The sequence below is a fragment of the Rutidosis leptorrhynchoides genome, chromosome 1, assembly GCF_046630445.1.
Source record: "Rutidosis leptorrhynchoides isolate AG116_Rl617_1_P2 chromosome 1, CSIRO_AGI_Rlap_v1, whole genome shotgun sequence".
Classification (NCBI taxonomy): Eukaryota; Viridiplantae; Streptophyta; class Magnoliopsida; order Asterales; family Asteraceae; genus Rutidosis; species Rutidosis leptorrhynchoides.
In genome coordinates this window covers 529363-549082 of record NC_092333.1, presented here as the reverse complement: position 1 = coordinate 549082, position 19720 = coordinate 529363, and the positions used below count along the sequence as shown (strand labels likewise).

The following is a 19720-nucleotide window of genomic DNA, read 5'->3' as shown; positions in this document are numbered from 1 at the left end:
ATATTCGAACGGAGCTTTTTTTTTTATATAAATTTTAGATAAATTAAAATTAAAATTATATATAATAATAATAATAATAATAATAATAATAATAATAATAATAATAATAATAATAAACATATCAGATGTATAATTAAACTGTAAGTTCGTGAGTTTGTAAGGAAAACGACTTGAGTTCGAGTCGATCTTCCTGACCTATTTTTTTTTTCATTTTACGTAGGTATTTTGTACACAAATGTCATCTGATACCAAAAAATTATCAAACAACGTATATTCAAATGTAACTGTGCGAGGTTCAAAATCTTTCTTTTTATTAGTTAATATAATATAAAATATATTATTATTATTATTTATTACTATTAACTATTAACTATAATAAGTTAAATAAACGTTTGGGCCCATCGCCTTCTTACAGTATCTGCAACAGCTGCTGCTTCATACGGAGTATTTGATTTCGATTAAATGTTTCCGCCATCGACTTGATCTTACTAGACATCGATCCAGTTCAGCACTCGAGATATATCTCATCCTTTTTCAATGGAGTACAGAAGAATCAAAGATCAGGTTCGTATCTCTTTTAATTTATTTATTTCTTTCTGTTCTGTAATTATAGCACTATATCATTTCTTGTCAGGGCTTTTCTATTTTCTTGTAGGATATGGATGGAGATCCCGCTAAACAAGATATTGAGAGCTTACGTGGCAAACCTACTCTACTAGATGGTGCTCACTGTATCATATGCTCATACTTGTGTTATATTTATTATTGTTATATATATTTTTATATACATATACATTGAGTCCTTAGGGTTTGTAATTTGATATTTGCAGTTCCTGCACCTCATGATAAAAGTAAATGGAAAATGAGGCAAGTATACCAACCAACCATGTAACTTGACTTATTGCTGATTCTAGTTTCGTGACAGATTTTACATCTCGATCTCTTAAATGCTAAACTTATAGGTCCATTGTTACACTGGCATTAACATTCCTTACGAGCTCCCAAGCTATACTTATTGTCTGGTCCAAAAGAGCTGGAAGATATGAGTACAGCGTTACAACAGCTAACTTTTTAGTGAGCCCAAGTGCCCTACTAATTAATTAACTTTTTCGTGCCCAACTTAATTTTTACCTCCATTTTCCTTAAATTGGAGCCAGGTTGAGGCTTTGAAATGTACACTATCACTTGCGGCCTTAGCTAGAACATGGAGAATCGAAGGTGTCACCGAAAATAACAGGTATATTGAATTTTCCACTCCCATACTTTAACTAAATCACGAGTTTGATCGACTAGTTGTTGATCATTCTACATTTAAAAAAATAACTGTTAAGATATGAGAAAGATAACAAGAAAATATAGTCGCGACTGTCAATATCAATTTCAAATAACAAGTCAATTGTATGCTAAAAAATAACTGTTAAGATATAAGAAAGATAACAAGAAAATATAGTCGCGACTGTCAATATCAATTTCAAATAACAAGTCAATTGTATGCTATGCAAAGGGTCTATCTATATAGTGCGTGAACAGAACACGTAGATGTGCAGGATCCTGAAGGTTATTGCTAGGGCCCATACGAATTGTTGACTTTGTGCATATCCTGTCATCTTTACACTAATTTATTCCGGAACTCCTTACCCGTGCTTGGTGAAACTCAATCAACATTTTGATTAGATTAAGAATTTATTTCCATTTGTATCTGCCTTAGCCTTAGAAAAGCACATTAAATGACTAACTGTTGTTAGGCAAACGTAATCTCATCTGCATTGTGTGTCTGCACGATTACAAACCATAGTTTCATTGTTCCGGCTGTTTTTGCTTCACATTTCTTGACGAATATTCTCTTACTACCTCTCATTGGTTGATTTTCGTCGCTTTCATCAGTCCTCTTGAATAATAAAAGTACTAGTGTACTATATTAGTCCGTAATAACCTGGCAACTTGTACAATAACTTCATACTCTTTGCTTACTCTCTAGTTCTGTCATGGGGGTGTCAGGTTGGGTACGACAGTGGACGAAGTTGGCGTTTACCCAATTCCTGCAGCACTTTACCTTGTCAAGAATTTGCTCCAGGTTGGTTTCTATCATTGTTTGATCTGAATAGTAATAGCAATAGTAATAGTTATAATAATTGTTATGATTTAATATCTGATATCTGAGGTATGCATGTGTTTGACAGTACTATATCTTTGCATATGTGGATGCTCCAGGCTATCAGATACTCAAAAATCTGAATATAATTAGCACTGGTGTGTTGTACCACATAATTCTCAAGAAAAAGTATGCGCCAGGTTACACCTTGTTTTTGATCAGGTAGTTTTTATTTTTTATTTTAGAATGATAATGCTGCATCACAAATTTATTGCACAGGTTAAGCGAGGTACAGTGGGCTGCTTTCGTTTTACTTTGTGCTGGGTGCACAACGGCACAACTTAACCCTTCGTAAGTTCCATGATGTCTATAGTACACCTTTCTTTTTTTGTGTTGTTGCTTATATATACTTATATTCCTTCACAGTTATGCTTTTGCATAACACTTAATATGCACATTTAGAAACAAATTCTTTAAAAAGTTATAATACTTTCGTTGTCGTATTGACTGTCATTTACAAATATATATGTACCTGGGACCTAAGAGTTCCTGATGCGGGTGTGACCACGAGCTCCAAATTTCAAATTGATAAACTTGGGTTAATATTGAACACAAATCAGTTCATGTTTAATTCCCAAGTATATTCTGTTTTAAAGGGTCATTTCATGTGCACATCAGCTGGTAATGATTTTGAATTCCCTACCATGTGTAGAACCAGCTTTGAAGTCAACTCCTTACTCATCAAATGTCCTAAGGCTAGCTTACAACAATCGGGTCAGCATGCAAAGCTTCATATTCCATGTGGGCAGCTTTGGCGTCCACCAGAATGATAAACTAAGTGTTTTGGGATCCTTTCAATTTGAGTTTTGATTATAATATAATCTACTCAGATTGGATGGATATTTTAGTGTTTGTTTTGCAAGAATAAAGTTTTGACGTTTTTGAAGGCTAACCAGCTCGGAAGACAAACCAGCACGGGGTGTTATAATATAATGTCAAGGCAGCACAACGAAGAGCCATCACAACGTTGAATCAGCTCAACGAAGGGTCAGCAACATGTTGAACCAGCACAACGTGAATGATCAACGAAGAGCCAGTAACAAGTTGAACCAGCTCAACAAGAGCCAGCTCAAAGAACATAGATTAACTTTCAACTTTAAGGTTACTTAAGAGGCAGCTTCAAATGGAGTTAGTTCGACCAGCAAATGAACCAGCAATTGATGTTAGTTTAACCAGCAGAAGTTGTTAGTTCAACCTGCAAGAAGAACCAGCATAAGTTGATAGTTCAACCAGCACGAGGGATCTTTAGAGCCATCACGTAAAAGTGATAGTTCAACCAGCATGAGTTTTACTTAGTCTACAAACTAAGCACTTAGCACGCTGAAAGCTAGTTCACTCAGCTCTTATAATTAATGTTGGACCAGCACGGATCTTTGATGATTAATCAGCTATGGAATTAATGATCACCTATCTTTGAATGCTCAGACCAACCAGCTCGAGACGTTGATGCTCAACCAGCTCGAAACGTTAAAGTTAAACCAACCAGCTTTCAATGATGAAGACGAACCAGCTTGGCAACTTTCCACGAGCACTTACACTTTGAAAACATTTGAAACTATTTTAATTCAATAACCAGCTCAAAACATGTGCTTAACACATGTGTGGGTGATTCTAGAATGTTGGGCTGTCCAAGGAAGATACTCATCTATCATTGGCTGCTTTTATCATGGAAGGCGCATTATAAAGTGGCAGGCTTTTTCAGATTTTTGTCTTTAATTCTTATTGGCTAATTTGTAAATGCTTATCCTTTTTGTCTCATTTTCCTTTTTATGTTTTTGTCTTATTTACAAATAGCTGTAATGTTTCCTCTATAAATAGAGGCTGATTATCATTGTAAAACTAAGAGTTGATGAATGAATGAAAGTTTGATAGAACTTATCTATTTACAAAATCTCTCTGTCTTTACGAATCTTTGATTCCGGTGGCTAAGAGTGGTTTCTTTATCAGTGTTTGTGGTGTTACTTTATCAAACATTGTGGTGAAACCCTAAATCTTCATTTCTGAGTTTATAGTTGTGGTGTAATCTTTATCAGCTATAATCGAGGGTGTGGAGTGTTTCTAGATTGCTAATTGTGGTGGTATCTTTATCAATTAGGAGTTTAGATTCTTAAATCTTCGTTTCATTCTCCGTAATTGTGGTGCTTTGCTTTATCAGTTGTAGAGGTGATTTGAAGTGTTTCCTTGATTCTAGTTGTGGTGGCTTAGCCTTTATCAGTTAGGGTTGGGATTCTCTATCTTGGTTACTTGTTCTCGAGTGTTTACACTCTGTTTTGCTGGGTTTGCTGTTCGGTTCGTTCAGATCAGTTGGAGAAGAAAGCTTTGAGTGAAAATGCGTTTTTAAAAGTGGAAATTACGCATCAGTTCTCCTCACTATGCTCTCCGAAACATTGTGTATGTCACACTCTCAGACCACTCTTATTTTTCCAATTCCAGTTTTTTTAAATTTTTACATGGAATGCATCTGCCAGCCCAAGTCTCTCTAAAAGACTCTTTCCTTGATGTCGACATATGTGACAGTAATCACAACATCACCCATCCATCAAGAGAAATATAAAACAAAAAGAAACATAGATCACATGAACATGGTCATATCATGGTTGTAAACGGCGGTTTGGTGAACAGCCCGCCCTTTTCGCCCAAAAACGTCTAATTAGTTGGTCAACGCTAAAAAGTCAGGTCAAAGTCGTGAAAAGTCAGTCAAAAGTTGGATTTTTGTCTGGCCCTCTTCTAGTTTAAAGGAAAATCGCAAGCCCATTTGAAAATTAGCTTGGGAAAACACCGACTTACATAGTATCCCTTAAAGATAGATCAATGAATACATTATAAATAATAAATAATAAATAAATAATAATAAATAATAAATAATTATAATTATAAGAAACCATTATAAAAAACTGATAATTATGTAAACTAACACTACATCTTAGTTGGTCAGGACTATCATAGTTGGTCAACGCTAAATCATATACGGAGTATTTCTAAAATATTTTTAAAATATTTATGTTTGAAATATTTATATTTAAAAGTCAACGTTGGTCAACCTCCTCTCACGTCTTTTTCAACAGTGGTATAGTTCTGTGTTGCCTGTACCTAATTGTAACTCCCTTGTATCTCAGCGTACAGGCGTGTATATATCATATATGACATCAACACTTCAAATATTACAAGTTAAAATTATTTTCCGCATGGTATTGTTCTCTATGTGCCGTGACAGGGAAAAAAACGGTGGTTTTTCATAAGTTTCTTATTTCCTCTTTTTATCAAATTCAAATATTGCATCTTTAACACTCTGCTTCTCTTTGTTTACAGTTCTGATCATGTTCTTCAGACTCCTTTCCTAGGCTGGATGATGGCGATTGTGAGTTGGCCTTTTGAGCTTGATCCTAGATAGATTTTACCATTACCAAACAAATCATTCTCTAAAGTAACATTGGAGTATTATAATAATATGTACTCGACTATTCTTTTGCAGATTATGGCACTTTTAAGTGGATTCGCTGGAGTTTACACTGAGGTAAAAGGGCGTGTGTTGCTATTCTGTTGACCATAATTGCACCTTTAATATGTTTTCATTTGTGTCAGCTGGAAATTTATCAGTTAATCCACCTTTTTTTTGGGTGTATATCATTGTAACCTAATTCATAACAAGGTTTGTCAAGTGCTGGTTACTCTATTTGATAAGATAAACCTTCATTTTACAGGCCATCATAAAAAAAAGGCCTTCAAGGAACATAAATGTGCAGAACTTTTGGTTATATGTCTTTGGGATGTCCTTCAATGTTGTTGCAATACTGGTCCAGGATTTTAATGCTGTCGTGGACAAGTATGTTTCTTATTCCTAGTGATTATAATTATATATATATGTAGCGATAGTATGCCATCCATATTGTCTCTTATGCCTTCATTGAAAGAGGGTCGGGTCTATAAAGGAGTAGCTTAAAGCCATACCCCAAGTCCTATCTGCATAGTTGAAGTCATAAACCATCGACTGCATCAAGGTTTTAGAACTCCAGTATTTTGTCTACTTCAATTCAATGAAACACTCAACTCTTGTGTGCAGGGGATTTTTCCATGGATATTCGCTAATAACAGTTCTCATGATTATCAACCATGCCCTAAGGTATATATATATATCTTTCAATATGTGTCATCCAAGTGTGATGCTTACAGTACCCTATAGTGTAGTATGATATCCTTTTCAGGACTATGAAGCTCACGTATTTTTTTTATATATATATTTTTGCCATTTTACTAAAACATGCATACTAAAATGCACTCGCATATGCTGACATTCATGATAAAAGACATAGAAACTTGATGGCACCTTTTGCTCATTAATCCATACAACTACAAGTTTTATCATTTACCATTGAGTTGTTTAGGCAACCAAGGCTAACAAATTTTCTCAGTGTGTATACTAGTTTGTTTACATGATATTTGAAAACTTGAAATTGTAATGTCACACAGTGTTTCTTGTGAACATCGCCTAGAGTTTGGGATCTATTTCAATTCGTGTTACATTGATGGATTAAATATTGTTATTGTGTGGGATTTGCAGTGGGATTGCTGTGTCTATGGTGATGAAGTATGCTGACAATATTGTCAAGGTAAGGCCTCTCCTGTTGAACTTGTATCTCACTGCACAAATCATTTCATACCAATTAAGAAGCCAGTTCATTGGCATGACTTGAAACATGCATGTTTTCCTTTATCCTTACAACAAAAAGAAAAGTTGAAAAGCATCTTATAGGAATTTGATGTACCTGACTCATTAACCTAAAGTCCAATTATTAACATGACACAGTTTAGGCACATAACTGGACAAAACATGAACATAAAAGTACTACTGATTTCTTACTTCTGTGACCATTTTTCTCTTGCTATTTTTGGACAGATGGCTGTTATTTTTAATGCCTGCAACACTGTAGTAGCACTGCTTAAGGGATTATTCAAAGCATATACCTAAAACAAGCGATGATACACCTGTACTGTAGGAAGAAAATACGTGCAATGTCTAGTTTACATGACTGTAGCATTGACCTAGAATAGGCTCAACATAGAACTCAAATATGGAAAGTTAGATATGAACAATAATAATAATGTTAAAAAGAGGCACTAAAATATGATAAGGAATCCAGATCACCGAAACATCAAACTCAAATGTGAAGGTTAATCATACAGCAATTAATCAGTGTAACATAAATACAAACTCCAATGTGAACTATAATCATATGTCGATGTTTTTCCATATTAGTAATGATTATATGCATCCTGGCTTATAGTATTAGAAAAACACTACTTACTTTACTTAAACTGAAAAATGTTGGGCATGGTAAGCGTCCTAGTGACAACAGCTCGCTTCTTTGAGGTTTGCATGGGACATTGAAAATGCCTGGTGAATAATCTTAGTTATCTTCAACATGAACCAGATCAATTCAGGATCTTGATAAGGCAACAAGTCTTTATTATTATTTGGAAGTGTTGAAATATCATTCTGGCTAAATAAGCCCAAAAATCATATTGGTTCAGTAATCAGTACCTGTTGCAATAAATAAATATAAATATACTTGATGAAAGCCAAGTTAACTAGGCCAGGCGACACTATATTGCATATGTATGTATGTGGATTTTGTATATGCTTGATTGTTTATATTATTAATTAATAAAGGTTATCATTTTTATTTACTATTGCAGGTTTATTCAACTTCTGTGGCGATGCTACTTACAGCAGTTGTTTCTGTGTTTCTGTTTAACTTTCATCTATCCCTCGCTTTCTTCCTTGGGTCCACGTAAGTAGTAGTAATGTTCAGCTAGTAATCAATGCTCTACTGTTTATGTTTAACTTAGGGTAACCACCTAACTAATATGCATGCATGTTGACAGTGTTGTTTCAGTCTCCATCTACTTGCATTCCATTGGAAAGCTTCAGAGATGAGAATTGTGATGAAACACTATCTATATCTATACCTAATCTGTGTATTTATTACAAGTAGTTTATTAAATAGAAAGACAAACTTCTGATATTCATTTTTTATTCCAAACAATTATTATGTATTGATGATATTGATATGTAGTCATTAGTTCTTTCCATGTAATGTGATTTCAATTGTGTTTGTAAGTTTATTAAATAGCCGGAGTTTTTAAAATGAAGGGACCAACCATGTGTATTCCATTTTCTCAAATATTTTTTGGAAGAACATCCATGAAAGCAAGAACAGGACAGAAAATCAAGTGTGCTAACTTCTATCATCTACTTATATAGTAAGTAATGATCTATCCAGATTATTAATAGTATCGAAAATAATGATCTATTTCATCCACCCTTTTCCAAATAGCCTTATCTATTTTCGCGGAGAGGTTTTAACCACTTGAAACTTCGTTGAACTTGAATACACAATCGTATAGTCTTCCACCAAGGAACTGGGCAACTTCTTGATGCTTGACCTAATTACATTAAACAAACATTATATATAAGTATATTGCGCAACACTTTAAGTAAGCCAAAGGGGATCGAAAACAAGAATTAGAGTTGACACATAATGAATTGCTGCTAACCATTCCTATTTTGAGGGAGTCGCATTTAAATTGAGCATACAAGTTCGTCTCAATCCCACGACCCTGCCAACAACAAGATAGAGAGATTAGATGATAGTAGATGAATCAAAAATATATATTATTATTAAATATTAATCACAAACAAAGATGGCCACTTGAGTTGATGTTAGCATGTAATGCATAAGTGGTATGCCTTACTTGATTGGGATTGTGAGTACATGCATTAGTTATCCTACATTTTTTATTTGTATATGTATGGTATGAAGAATGGGCCAATAGCCTAGTGGTGAATGACTCAATCTCCCTTAGGGGAGGTGAGGGTTCGATTCCCACTAGGTGAGGATTTTCCAAATAATTGGATCAAAAACCATTCTTACCGGGCCCAAATGATCCCTTGGTCCCACGCATGCGAAGATTGCAACAATAACAATGCAGGTTCGAATCTCGGGCCTGGCATGCTGTGGGAAAATGGGTGATGGTGTTTCGCCAGGCTCCAGTGGGCTACCGGGGACCGCTGGATGGGTTGACAAAGTCAACACAGGGCTAACATGTCCCTGCCGATACACATGTTATGCAACAATATGTATGGTATGAGTTCTGTTACCAAAACTCATGCTGCTGATTCTGATTTGGCATCTATCTATCTACCATCAACACATATATTATATTATATTATGGGCTTAAGGCAAGACCAAGGGGGCAACATAGGGAGTTAGGGACCTCACTCTGGACCTTGACCAACTCTTTCTACAAAGTGGAAACATACTACACGTCTTCCATTGTAGCTTTAAAAACTTAGTGAGGGACTGTATTTTTTTTTTTTTTTTTTTTATCCTTTTGATTATGAAAATCCCTTGATGATTTTCCAATGCCATCAAAACATAACTGCCCACCAATTTAACGTACAGTTGAGTAAAATAAATTAAGTATAATAAAATAAACTAGTATGTGGTAGTTTCCAGTCCACATAGTAATAAGAGGTAGAAGGGATCTTAAAGAAAAGAAAAGAAAAGCGAGGTACTCACCATTCCTTCCAAAACAACTAGGTCGGCATCACTTGCCAGGTATGCAAGCTCTTGAGACACACTCGAGAGATCAATAACCTGTCATAATAATAATAGATAGATAGTTTATACCTGATAAATCTCAACAAACTAATAAGAGACGTGATCAAACTATGAAACGGTCAATCAAACTGGCTTCCTCTTCTGTCTTACCGGCAAATCATTACCAGAATTTGCAATCAAAAGGTTGTGAGTATCAACACCCATAAGGAGCCCATTTTCATCCTTCAACTGGTAAAAATTCAACAAACAACAACATTAATCTCAATATTAGCCACACCTTTTCCATTTAAAAAAAATATGCAATGACAACAGATAAATATTTATTAATTATTATGCAGCTCTTATACCTTGGATATTATCTCCAATAGCTCATGATAAGTTATATCGTTGATAGATGGTAGGTCATTAGCTGCCAATACGACCTGTATTATGAAATGTTAGGAATTTTTAGCCCAAAACAACACACACAATTGATAGGAAAAGCACAACCCACAATCAATCATGGAAATATAAAGCGTAAAAGTATAATCGACACGCGCAAATTACGTGAGTTGTATCCAATCTGGGCGATTTAATGCAGGACCAACTAGAGAGTTCTTTGCATTATTTACGTGCTCTGGGGATTACAAAGATTAGAGTTTCAATTTATATAGAAAGCAAACTAAGATGAATCCTATTCGAACTCTAAATTCCAGCAGCAGATCAGGTGTAACATCGAATAATTTATATCAAAAAGTTTTTCACAAATCATTTAGTGCCAGTACTCCGACGTCTTTGTTCTTTCTTCATACTGTTAAGTCCCTGATCAGATTAGCACAAACACAGCCGAAATATAAACACAAGAATAAAAAACGACACGAGAAATTATAGTGGTATCGGTCTCGATGTGAGACTTAATCCACTTTGGAACTAGGAACTAGAGAGTATTCTTTATTATTTTGGAGGTGATGATAAGTACGTACAATTGAGAGACTATTTATAGACAAGGTTTAAGATAAATAAACCCCCTAGTCTAAATAAAACCCTAAACTGGCCCAAACTAAATTAGGGTTGGCCATTCCCTAACTTAGTCACCAAGAAAACAGCTGGCCGTTTACTTAGCTTGACAGCTAAGCAATACGAAGCCTACACCAGTAACGCATACATCTCAACAATCCCCACATGAAGATCGAGCAAACCTAGACTCTTAAACCCTCAAATATCCATTTCAACTCCGTTGAATCCCTCATCTACACCACAAATAACAATTGAGACGACCACGCAACACCAACAAACTCGAATCCCTTTGATATATAGCAACCTCGTGTTGCACCATGTAAATTTCTTCCCCAATCATATTCATCTTCACAACTAGTAAAAATATCTCAGTATAACCGACCCTTCTTTTCGTTGAAACCCCTCGACCACTAACAGTGCTTTGTATCTCATAGCTATTTGTAAATTTCATAGTCTCCTAAACTCCCACTGAATCTATGATCATCAACATAAACGTCATCATACACGACATAATCCAAGTTTGGACTAACCATTACTTTTGTCACCATAATTTTCATCATAAATGACATCCTGGTATCTCATGTCATCCGAATCCATTCCTTCTTGAGTATGTCGTTGTATTCGCCACGTCGGCCCATAACATCTTAAGCAAACCCGCATATACGACCACATGCTCTTCGTTCTCTGATTCAACGTCATATTCATGCGTTCAACAACACCATTGTGTGTTGAGGTGTTATGGGGACTGTTTTCAACCGAATGTTGTCTTCTTGTTTACAACGTTGTAAGCAGCATTCTTCGTGATTAATAACCCGATCATGACCACTGCTTGCTAATCTAGGAATGCCAAATCCCTCTGGTTTCACACTCTCAGACCTTTGTCCGTGACAAAGTTGGTGAATTTTTTTTTTTTTTTTTTTTTTTTTGATACAAATAGTCCCTTATTTGCATATTCTAAAAGCCGAAGTCTTTACCATCGAACAACTCGATTCTATACTTACCTTCCTCCGCCATTGATCCATATTTCAACCTTATAGGTCTAATACTAGTGGTTAAAAATTTTGGGCCCAAAACAACACACACAATTGATGGCGATTGCAACCCACAATCGATAAACGAAAATATATAGCATATAAAATCGACACAAACAAATTATATGTGTATATATCCAATCGGGGTTATTGGATTAGTCTAAGGCCATCTCGAGAGTTCTTTGAATTATTTTCATACTCCGGGGTTTACATAGACTAGGGTTAGTTACAATATACAAAAAACAAACTAAGATGAATCCTACTTCTTTTTCTTGCTCTAGAGTCTTGCTAATTGTTTTTAGTATATTTTCCTCAGATTTTTAAAAAATAAAAAAACGAATCCTACTCAAACTCTAACTTCTTGCAGAACAGACACAAGACCTAATGGATCCCATTTCATTCGATGCAGAGTAAGGAAATTCATATAAAACAGTTATTTATGCTATGCAACACTGAATGAATCACAAATCATTTGGTGCTGAAGTCTTTGTTCTTTATTCACACTCTCAACATGAAAGCCATAGGGGTGAAATATAAGATCGGAAAGAAAAAATATACAATTGGAAGTATACTGAAATTCCCTAATTTTAGTGTAAATAACATACACGAACAAAAAGTATGCATCCAGAGTAAAGATAACTGTCCATTTGTATTATTGCATGTCAGGCATTTTGAGTTTATGAGAATGCAAAGTAGTCCGTCAATCAACTAGCAGGCAAACTAGTCCTTCAATTTACTGGTACAGTTTCAGAATACTGGTACACACAATTCCTTGGTGATTGGCAATTAGGTCTCTGTTTGGGCATACCTGGTAGGTCTGACAGATCCATTATCTATAGGCATAAAAAGCTTCGATCAAGCTTCTAAAATTCTAATATCTAGTTCATATATTCCAATTGGAATTCAAAGTGACTTTTTACTTCTATGATTTATTATTACTATTATATAATATAATATTTTTCTACATGTAGGTGGAGAAATTACTTGTCTTTTATTTTAAGGTAGAGGAATGATTGTCTACATCTCACTTCTCATACCTTATGTTCGTGGAATTGGGTATTTTTTTTATGTATATTTAATATATTTTATTTTATGTTTACTATTATACTATACAGTATATTTGTTTTATGATTATTATGGTCTACAAGGAAGAAGAGAAGGCCATGAGAAAACATTTGGTACATTACCCATGCTAAGTAAAGGGTACATACAAAAAACACCCAAAGTGAACACTGAAATCACAATTGCTTGGAAAATCAAATTATTCAGGCAAATGAGCACACTCAGTAACGAAGTGGGAAAATGAGTTATGAGAGCAAAAAAGTATCTGGTTTGAAAACCAACCTTCGTCCCACAACGAAGCAATTCTCTAGCAAAGGGTAATATACCCAAAACAACATCTGCACCAGAATTATCAACAAATATAACAGCCTGTTACAGTAAAATATGTAAAGGGTTAATAATGCTGACATGCGTAACGATGAAAACATTTAAAAGGAACACTAGGACTATGGGACGAATAGTGGTGAAACTTGCCTTTTTCCAAACTTTCTTACTCCATTTCGAAATGAAAGTATCCAAATCATCTATAACCCAAGGCCGGGGAACAATATTCTGACAACTGGCCAAGAAGGACATTCCATCTTTAGAGAATAACTCTGCAAGCTTCAAGAATCATGAAAAAAATTACACATTAATATGATGATCAATTTATTATATTTCAATAGTAGTCGGTTCCTTAATGTTTATGAAACATGAGCATGTTTTGGTTGAGTAATGGGTAGTTGATTACCTGTGCAGAACCCAGATCAAATATGTTGCCAGCGAATATTCCTCTAACCAAATTCTCCACTCGCTTTGGTTCGTCATCAATAGCATCATTCAAATGAACAACATCCTTAAATAAGGTTATAGCTTTCGCATTTTCTTCGTCCTAGCGCATGAAATTCAATAAAAAAGTATCGCTTTAAAACCAACTTGTAGAAATTCCAACATTAACGGAGAAACGAATTGTGAATAGTAAACGTATATCCCTACCTTAACCTTCTTAAAGATGTCTCTAAAACCAACCTCTCTGAGGATAAGCTCACGGATACGACAAAGAAGCTGCATAACATGAAGTCCGTTAAAAAAAAAAAAAAAAAAATGTAGAGTAGGCTGTAGTTGGGTTGTGCTTGTGGTTGGTTGCTTACTATGCAGTCAGGTGGTCCACCATGGCTCTCTGGATCTTTTTTGAAGTCCTCTAGTATGTCAGCATACCTTTACATACAATACAAACACGATTAATTAAAGAAAGAAATATATAATATAATATAATATAATACGAGGTAATAATAATTATGAATGAATGAATAAATAGAGTGAGTGAAACAATAAGTAGAAAGATACCTTTGAGCAAATTTGTTGGCTTTAGCAGGGGCATCAGCAACAGTATCATCGGATTCAGCTCTCTTCCTGTGATTGAAATTATGTTATATAATAGAATATAACAAATTATTATCGTTCTATAATGTGATTTGAAAAGTATAGTAACAATAACAATAACGATAATACGGAGTAACAAAATAATGACAATGATAATATAATAATTATTGATAATAATCACTTGAAAGAAGGAATGGAATTGGCAAAGAGGTTGATCCAAGAGAGTTCAGTGGGAGTAGGTTTGTTAGGGTTGTCTGACGGAAATCGGTAGGGAATGGTGCAAGCCCTGTAATTAGTCTCGATCGGCGTTATTAATAACGGGAATCCAACCATCTCTCCTGAACTCTCCATTTTTATATATATTTTTTATTTTCTATTAATCAAAGATCAGATCAGATGATGATTTTGATCGCACTTTATTACACACACACCAGACGAATGCAAAGTGGACTGACTGACTGACTGACTGACTGACTGGCTGGTATGAGATCGATCAAATTGAGGAATACCAAAATCAAAAATATCAAGAGATATAATTACAAATACAGTCCCGGTAGTTTGCAACTGTTGCATAGACAGTCCTTCCATTAAATGAACGTTAGAAATCCATTATCTCCCCTCACATGTTATGCACATATCTTTTATTCCATTATTTTTACCCATTATTATCACTAAAGCTAAAATTCAAGAAAAGGGAAGGCTCGAGTTGTAAACTACGAGGATTAAACTTGAACTATAGTGAAACAAAAAACTTTTCACTAACTAGAACTCTAAGACTCTTTTTAATGTCGATGGTGTGATAGAATGTGTCGGGGTTTTGTGGGTATAGTGGTGATGTGACAAATGTGACGAAATAAGTAAATAATGGAAAGGGTGTGATGGGAGTAATATACATATCCGATTGGTCTATATTTTGTTCCTTGAAATCAGATTGGTCCACTATATCATCACGTCAAAACCCTCATGTGATGCCGTTCATAATGTCAACAACTTTTTTAAACATCACGCCAAGTTAGTGGTGTGATGGAGGCGATGCTGGATGATAACACTGCGTTAAATACCGTCTAGATCTAAGAGTTGAAATGACACCCAAATACCAATTAAAAACCTTTAGATCAACCAAAAATTCCATCCAAATCCAAAACAAAAAAACAAAAAATAAAAAACTTACATTCCAATTTCTTACAAGTCTTTTGGAAAATCCCCCCCCCCCCCCCCCCCCCCCCCCCCCCCCCCCCCACCCCATATTCAAGATGTTACTTGGGAGTTGTTATGTATCTATTAAGAAGAAGCATGCAATACGCGTGACGATTTGAAAGAAAGTTAGGATATAACAGAAGTTAATTAGTACAGTAGTTGCTATAAATAGCCATAGCTATTCGATATAATAACAGAGTATTCGATTTTTCCTGTGTAAACAATTCTCTCTTTCGGTAGCTACAGTCATTCTATTGTGTGATCAATCCTTACCAATCCAAAAGATCTCTGTCAATTGATTCAATACTTGTTCTTGCTTGAGTTGTCTTTTAATTAGGATGGAATTAGTTCTCCAATGTGTTGTTAAATTCAGAAGAACATAACAGTTTGTTATTCGTTATATGCTTAAAATCATTTTGAACGTCTTTTATTCCAACAATTGAAATTGAATTGATGCTATCAAGTTCTTATTGATGATACAAACATCCTGCTGCACAGACGATGATGATGCATAATCAACTCTTCACGTAGGAAATGTTCTCCACGATTTTATTGTATATTTATGCCAATAAAAACGTGGTGAAGTACACTAGTCACAGCTTGTAAATGCTCGCTGATCATTGCACCAATTATTATCATTTATCAGGCACTTTAAGCATGAAATACATGTCAAATTCCTGAATATTGCAATTCGAACATAAACAGATCGCAAACAACACCATCTTTTTACAGCTCATCTCTGCTAATTTCATCTATTTTAATCTCGGTGTAAGATGCAAAAGCTTTGATAATTGACTCATACACCTTGATCCCTTTCAAGTACTGTTCCTTGTTTAGAAACTACAATAAAAAAAGAACTGCATAAGAATATGCACAGGGAATAAATTACAAAGTTAAGCAATTGACAAGATTTCAGTTCAATCAGTGTGTGTAATTTTAATCTTTGCTTCCTTTTTCCTTCTCTATTTCGTGTGTGGCAAGGGCAGGGTGTGTAGCAGATTCAGGTGACAATTTCAACCCACACATTCCAGCTAAGAAGTTAACCAAAATGGGTAAAAGTTTAGTGTAAGGTACCTACTAAATCAACTTATGTAAATATCATATAAAGCCATTATATTACTAGTGTTGGGCAAAGCAATATTTAGTTTGTGTAATACGTACTTATTTAACAAAATTTTAAAAATAATGCAACAAAAACATTTCTGGTCATCCCCTTACCCATTTTTAATTTGTACAAAAAAGTTACAATATATCCAACCCATCCAACTTGCCCATTTTGGCACAAAGAAGTATTTAACCAGATGATAAGAAGTGGTTCACCTCGTTATGGTCATGAAGAAGGATTGGAGTGTTTGCCATTGGAGAAAAGCCGATTGCTGGCACACCCCTCAACCGAAAGTAACGAGCATCGGTTGAAGCAGGAAAGATCTCTGGTTTTCCAAATTTCCCACCAGCTTCATGTATAGCCCCTTGTAGGAGAGACCACCATGGATTTGAACTGTCATGTGCAGTCAATATTGGCCTTCCATTCTCATCATACACAGACACCTTCTGCTTAAACTGCCCAAGCTAATAATAAATTATTAACACGACACATCATACTTATTGTATTAAAAAAAAAAAAAAAAAAAAAAAAAAACAACCAAGTCCCAACTCCCAAACGCATTCATCCCAGTATACTCAATCATCAATGCACATTACAAATCATGGAATGAATGGAAACAACTTTTAGTCCCTAAAGCAGTGAAAGATGTCCATGAACAAGTAGCTCTATAGAGGTGATTAGAAGTAGTTAACCTCAAATGTCATGTTGCGGGAAGCTGGGGCCCATTCTTCAGCAATTCGTCTCTCAATGGAAGCTTGATCGGCAATTGGTGGAATTCGAATATCAAAACCAGCCTGTGCCTCAGATGGCTGCAGATTCATGACAAACCCCTGATGGAGAAGCAAACAAGTTTAATTCTCTTATAGGATTCTTTACACATAAAGATATCAATCAATTCAAACCACCAAAGGGCTTATAGTCTAGCTCAAATATCAAATCATAATCTTATCAAATCATGTTAACTTTGCTTAAATATCAAGGTTCATCAATAAAATACCAACTTTAGCTTCAGGTACATGACATTATTTAATAGCAATGTTAAGGCAGAAAGCTAAAGCTACTTATCCAAATTGGTGAATAAGTTTGTTATTAAGAGTTCGAAGTAAAAGTTTGAAACTTGATAGAGAAGTGTTTTGTGCAAAGGAAAACGGACCTGATTATTATTAAGAATACTCCAATAATAAGAAATTTGATTATACCATTTTCATGGAGCCTCACACTTAATTATTTCTTTTTCTTTTAACCTACTTATTGGCCAGAGGTCCATTGGGAAGCAATCTCTCTAATTATTGAACATTGAGAGGGAGGACTTTTTCTACGCTTGGGGTGTTTCACTCTGGGTGGATTACAATTAGGGGAAGGATTGTCTACATATTACCTCCCGATACCCCATAAAGAAATAACCAAACAACATAACCGGCCAATAGCAACTACAACGAGAAAAACTAACCAAACACAACTGCGACTGACTACATACTGTAGGAGATGATGAGTTAAGAAGTAGTGTAGTAAGTAATACATACTGTAGGAGATGATGAGTTAAGAGGTAGTAAGTAATAAGTAGAGTATAATATATACTTATAATATAGCAACAGCAGCAGATGAGTTGAGGTAGTGTAGTAAGTAGTAATACATACTGTAGGAGAAGGGGTTCCAGCTTTGAGGAAGGCCATGTTGACAGAGACGACTTCACCTTCAGCTTTAAGACCAGCCTTGACCAAGTCAAACTGGGAATCCCTAAACCTCCTAACACTTTCAATACTCTTAAACAAATTCTCCAATGCCGTGTTATCGTAAAGCTTAGCACCGTGTCCAGGTGCACCAGTTGCTTTAATAACCAACCACATGGGACACCTCTCTGCATAAAACAACCGATAATAATCATCAGGAGACGCCAAACCTTCATCCAATACAATCCCAACATTCATTTCCTCAAATATTTTAGAATTTGCAAATTTCTCAGCACCATCATGTCCACCAATTTCTTCATCGGGAACAAAAGAAATGTAGATTGTTCTAAGGGGTTGTTGTTCGAAGAAATGTTGTTGTTGTTTAAGGTTTCGAATGGCTTCAAGGTACTGCAGCCCCACACATTTCATGTCTTGTGAACCTCTTGCGTAAATGTTGTTAGTCTCTTGATGGAGTCTGGCCTCGAAAGGAGGGTGGGACCACTTGTAGGGTTCCACGGGGACCACATCGGTGTGGGAGTTGAGGAGAATGGAAGGGAGATGTGGGTATTTGCCAGTCCATTTTAATAGGATTAAGGGTTTGTTTTTGACGAATTCGATGGTTTGAGATTCGAGATTGAGGGATTTAGCTTGGGAAAGAATAAAGTGAGCAGCTTGATGGTAATTGGGGGATGGGTGAGAAGTATCGATCTGAAGGTATTCTTGGAATCTTGATATTACGATTGATGATGATGAATCTTCGGCAGTGATAGAGAGTAACGTTGATGATGAGATTATGATGATGATCAAGTAAAAGCAGAATAAGAAATAGGAGGTCATCTTTACCGATGATTTATCGATCGTTCGATACTACTGTATCTATCTATCTTGTTTGCTTGATTGGTTATCACTTACCACTAACTAGTTAAGTACGACTAGTTATCTATCAATTGGTAACCAGTTTATATACATTACATGGGTTCCGGGTTGACCCGGTGGGCTAAATCGTTTCGATAACCACCCACCCAGATGTATGTTGTCACGTTGATTTGCTTTGGTTACTTTTTTCCAATTAAGGATCGATTCCCTAAAAAATTTTCAAACAAACGATTTTTCTTTTAAGGTTTTATATAGATCTTTTCCAATCCAAAATTATTAAAGACAACTTAGCCATTAGAGCTAAGTACTCTGGTGCCGGGTATTAGAATTTGTAACGCTTCGACAAAAGTTTCTTTCATATGCGATTGAAAATCGGGGAGCCAAGAAAATTTAATCGGTTAAAGGTTGATGGTATAGTTGTTAAGCCGATTATAAAGACTCGGAAATGTAAAGGTAAAGGTGAAGCGGTTGTCGGGTAGTTGTTTGAGCAGTTTTTGTTCGTTTTAATGTTTGTAGTGTTTGTTTAGATTTGGATTTTGTATTGGTTCTGGTTTTTTGATTGTGGTCCGTATTTATTTTAGTTACGGTTGCTCAAGCATCAAGCTTAGTTAGCTTAGGCCCTTTGTTAGTATTAGGGAACGTTTACT

The 19720-nt window shown here is 35.3% G+C and overlaps 3 protein-coding genes across 5 annotated transcripts; 1 reads left to right on the top strand and 2 right to left on the bottom strand.

Moving 5' to 3' along the window:
• The first annotated feature begins 426 nt into the window (after positions 1 to 426).
• LOC139886379 (CMP-sialic acid transporter 2-like) lies at positions 427 to 8245 on the top strand. Of its 2 annotated transcripts, none has more exons than XM_071870161.1 (15): positions 427 to 564; positions 656 to 722; positions 831 to 867; positions 963 to 1074; positions 1158 to 1237; positions 1999 to 2074; positions 2181 to 2281; positions 2372 to 2443; positions 5462 to 5510; positions 5625 to 5666; positions 5854 to 5975; positions 6213 to 6272; positions 6711 to 6759; positions 7847 to 7941; positions 8036 to 8245. In XM_071870161.1, the coding sequence occupies exons 1-15, from the start codon at positions 538 to 540 to the stop codon at positions 8085 to 8087; spliced, it is 1041 nt and encodes a 346-aa protein (XP_071726262.1). In that variant the 5' UTR covers positions 427 to 537; the 3' UTR covers positions 8088 to 8245. The 2 variants fall into 2 exon arrangements, with proteins under 2 accessions (XP_071726262.1, XP_071726261.1); XM_071870160.1 differs by having other exon boundaries at positions 656 to 731.
• Positions 8246 to 8298: 53 nt separating this feature from the next.
• On the bottom strand, positions 8299 to 14699 carry LOC139886378 (damage-control phosphatase At2g17340-like). Its single transcript, XM_071870159.1, has 12 exons — positions 14407 to 14699; positions 14190 to 14255; positions 13994 to 14060; positions 13839 to 13907; positions 13594 to 13734; positions 13338 to 13466; positions 13146 to 13232; positions 10122 to 10196; positions 9925 to 10002; positions 9733 to 9810; positions 8708 to 8770; positions 8299 to 8596 (listed from the first exon to the last, which is right to left on the bottom strand). The coding sequence occupies exons 1-12, from the start codon at positions 14574 to 14576 to the stop codon at positions 8513 to 8515; spliced, it is 1107 nt and encodes a 368-aa protein (XP_071726260.1). The 5' UTR covers positions 14577 to 14699; the 3' UTR covers positions 8299 to 8512.
• A 927-nt stretch (positions 14700 to 15626) lies between these two features.
• Positions 15627 to 19115, bottom strand: LOC139855184 (uncharacterized). 2 transcript variants are annotated; one of them, XM_071844428.1, is made up of 4 exons: positions 18165 to 19115; positions 17220 to 17357; positions 16743 to 16991; positions 15627 to 16262 (listed from the first exon to the last, which is right to left on the bottom strand). In XM_071844428.1, the coding sequence occupies exons 1-4, from the start codon at positions 19032 to 19034 to the stop codon at positions 16149 to 16151; spliced, it is 1371 nt and encodes a 456-aa protein (XP_071700529.1). In that variant the 5' UTR covers positions 19035 to 19115; the 3' UTR covers positions 15627 to 16148. The 2 variants fall into 2 exon arrangements, with proteins under 2 accessions (XP_071700529.1, XP_071700533.1); XM_071844432.1 differs by having other exon boundaries at positions 15633 to 16262; positions 16743 to 16982.
• Positions 19116 to 19720: the final 605 nt, after the last annotated feature.